The 3,520-nt window shown below is 33.6% G+C and overlaps 1 protein-coding gene across 1 annotated transcript in view; it reads left to right on the top strand.

The window, feature by feature from the left end:
* Nucleotides 1-2,745, top strand: part of LOC101498020 (glucose-6-phosphate 1-dehydrogenase 2, chloroplastic) — a 7,628-nt gene extending 4,883 nt beyond the window's left edge. Inside the window, exons 5-10 of the mRNA XM_004492006.4 lie at nucleotides 238-446; nucleotides 518-667; nucleotides 763-883; nucleotides 1,398-1,627; nucleotides 1,713-1,913; nucleotides 2,296-2,745. Of these exons, the coding sequence (XP_004492063.1) occupies nucleotides 238-446; nucleotides 518-667; nucleotides 763-883; nucleotides 1,398-1,627; nucleotides 1,713-1,913; nucleotides 2,296-2,554 (1,170 nt within the window). The 3' untranslated portion in view covers nucleotides 2,555-2,745. The remainder of the gene's footprint in view (nucleotides 1-237; nucleotides 447-517; nucleotides 668-762; nucleotides 884-1,397; nucleotides 1,628-1,712; nucleotides 1,914-2,295) is intronic.
* Nucleotides 2,746-3,520: the final 775 nt, after the last annotated feature.

A 3,520-nucleotide genomic window follows, 5' to 3' on the forward strand; every position in this document is an offset into this window, starting at 1 on the left:
TTCCCTATCTTATGTTTATATTCTTTCTTCCACTGCATCCTAACTTGCAAGTTTTTCATATTGTAGGTAGTTTATGTTTCCACATTAATTAGCATTTAGCAATAGCATCAAGCTCAATATATGAATAATTAAGGAACTTACTGTTTATGTTATTCTTTGTCTGTCTTTTTTTTTAAATATTTGAAACCTAAATCTGAATTTAACGATTCTATTTGAAAACGAAAATTGCTTTTGTAGGGTGGGAGAACTTCTAATCGCCTGTTTTATCTTTCAATTCCTCCTAATATATTCATAGACGCCGTAAAATGCGCTAGCTTGTCAGCTTCGTCTGGCAATGGTGGTTGGACAAGGGTCATTGTCGAAAAGCCTTTTGGTCGTGATTCAGACTCCTCAGCTGCTTTAACAACATCGCTCAAGCAGTATCTGACCGAGGATCAAATTTTCAGGTTTGTTAACTAATTATCTGCAACTTCAAGGATTGTAAAGTGCTTTATTTGAAAAGGAAAATATTATACAGGATTGATCACTATCTTGGGAAAGAGCTTGTGGAAAATCTTTCTGTCCTCCGATTCTCAAATCTCATTTTTGAACCATTATGGTCGAGGCAATACATAAGAAATGTACAGTTGATATTCTCAGAAGATTTTGGCACCGAAGGACGTGGCGGGTAACCTTTTTATTTTTTTCCTCCTTTGCAGCGTTCACACTTTCTGATCCTAAAATAGTGATTCTCATATATTTTCGTATCATTACCGTGCGTAGGTACTTCGACAATTATGGTATAATTAGAGATATTATGCAGAATCATCTACTTCAAATTCTGGCCCTCTTTGCAATGGAAACCCCTGTTAGTTTGGATGCAGAGGACATTAGAAATGAAAAGGTGTCATGATTATATACTTTTTTTTGGCAAGTCTTAGTTGCTACTCTCTCCGTTCCAAATTAACAGTGGTTTACGGTTTCTACACAAATATTAGGAAAAACAATCAATTGGCTAAACGACATAATTGTTTTACTAAATTAACCCTATTATTAATAAATACATGCTTGATAATTTGATAATGTCTTTGGTTAATGAAAAGTTGCAAAAAAAATTACACGTCTTGTATATAATTAATGAGGGCGAAATTGGAGAGATATAATTAATAATGGATTGAATGATAAAGCGTCACTTAATTTAGAGTTTTTTTACTTTTGCTAAAACGACTATTAATTTGGAATGGAGGGTGTAGTATGTTATGTAAGTAGCTAGGATTTGAATCCTGGACCTCTTTATCAAACTACTTCAAGTGTTTTGGCTCAACTACTACAGCTACGTCTTTAGGAATATACCTTAAATTCAGTTGTTTTAAATAATTGTGATGTTTTATAACGTTCAATTGCTTAATGGATGTCAGGTCAAGGTTCTTCGGTCCATGCGACCCCTTAAGCTTGAGGATGTAGTTTTAGGTCAATATAAGAATCACACAAGAGGAGGTGTTACATATCCAGCTTACATTGATGACAAAACTGTACCGAAGGACAGCTTAACCCCAACATTTGCCGCGGCCGCCCTCTTCATCGATAATGCAAGATGGGATGGTGTGCCTTTTCTGATGAAGGCTGGGAAAGCATTACATAACAAGAGGTAAATGAAGAGAATATGTTTTGCATATTTGAATGTGTTGTTTAATGCTACCACATATTGAACGACTATGTTGTTTTGGATCCAGAGCCGAGATACGGGTACAGTTCAGGCACGTGCCGGGCAATCTGTATAATCGGAATTTCGGGACAGATCTCGATCGGGCTACAAATGAACTTGTTATAAGAGTTCAGCCTGATGAAGCTATTTATTTGAAAATCAACAACAAAGTGCCTGGGCTAGGAATGAAGTTGGACCGCAGTAATTTGAATCTTCACTATGCAGCAAGGTATTTTCTTTACCGCAGCACTAACACCTCTAATTGAAAGTGTGTCCTAGTGTCTGATACCGACATGACACCAAAACATTAATTACATTCAATTAATTTATTTTCTCGAACTATTACTGGTGTTGACATGTCAGTGTCGTGTCTGGTGTCCATGTTAGTATCTGTGCTTCATAAATTTTCTTTTATCCCCAAAAAATTTACTTTATGGGACCCCAGAAACATTCCACATTAGTTTATTCAGCTGCTGCAATGTGACGTTAACTTTATGTCCATAGTAATATTTGAAAAATTTTGTTAGAAAGTAAATGGATCCTGAAAGTCCATTTGTAATTGACATTTTCAGTGATCATTCAAGCTAATAATATTTTGATGTTATTTTCAGATACTCAAAGGAGATACCAGATGCGTATGAGAGACTCCTTCTTGATGCAATTGAAGGAGAAAGAAGACTCTTCATACGTAGCGATGAACTCGATGCTGCTTGGTCGCTCTTTACACCTGTGTTGAACGAGATAGAAGAGAAAAAGATAATTCCGGAGTACTATCCTTATGGTAGTCGCGGTCCTGTTTGTGCTCACTATCTTGCAGCCAGATACAATGTACGATGGGGCGACCTTGGATTAGATGTAGAAGAACAATAGTACTGAACATTTTGTTGCACTTGTGATCAACCTCAGACGTTCGCTAACATGCGCGTCGATTTGCAGTTTGTTGCCGGGGTGAGGTTTTTCTTTTTTAATAATATTGTTATGGTAGGCATACATGAAATCATGTAAAGTAATAAAGCATAAAAGTTAAGATTAATGAAGCATTGAGATTTTTCATTTGTTTATTTTTGATTTGGTGTAGGGGATTGAGATAGTAAATGCTTCATGTAATTTTCATGTACTTTGATTGGAGTGAATCATGAAAATTCAGGTCTAAAAATTTATGAAATTTCAGAATGATCATTGAAATTGAAAATCTTTGATCACATTATTAGTATTTGAAGTTGTCTCAAAAGAGACTTTACTGAAAGAAGATTTTCAATTTAAGAATGATGTTGAAGTTTTTAATAATTTTAGACTGTTCTATGTCTACAATTTTTAATTGCTTCGTTTTAGACAGAAAAGTGTAGGGTTAAATGAATCTCATTTCACATGTAACACACTTCAAATTGAACCATGTCTGTGTCATAAGTGCCAATAAACATAAAGATTGTAAATATTGAAGGTATTGTTCTATTGAGTGCAATTTTAATTGAGTTTTGTTATTCGCACTAATTATCTCGTGGGCGGTTAATGCAGCTAAAATACATGATTAATTAATGATTATGTTACAATTGTGACCGAGTTTTTTTTATTATTCCATGTACAGGCAAAAAAAAGTAAAAATAATAAGTTATGTATATTTGAACATTGTTAACTTATGTGTATATTTGAATACAAATTGTGTTTAATGGTTATTAAATATATAGTTTTTAGCACAAATTATGTATACTTGAATTCATAATTTGGATTTTCAGTGAATATCTTGTACTCTAAATAAATGTTATTTAATAAAAAAATTGTTTTAAAATAAATATTATTTTTCGATTTATAAGATAAAATTAACCATGGTTTTTTCTA

Source organism: Cicer arietinum, chromosome 3, assembly GCF_000331145.2.
Source record: "Cicer arietinum cultivar CDC Frontier isolate Library 1 chromosome 3, Cicar.CDCFrontier_v2.0, whole genome shotgun sequence".
Taxonomy (NCBI): domain Eukaryota; kingdom Viridiplantae; phylum Streptophyta; class Magnoliopsida; order Fabales; family Fabaceae; genus Cicer; species Cicer arietinum.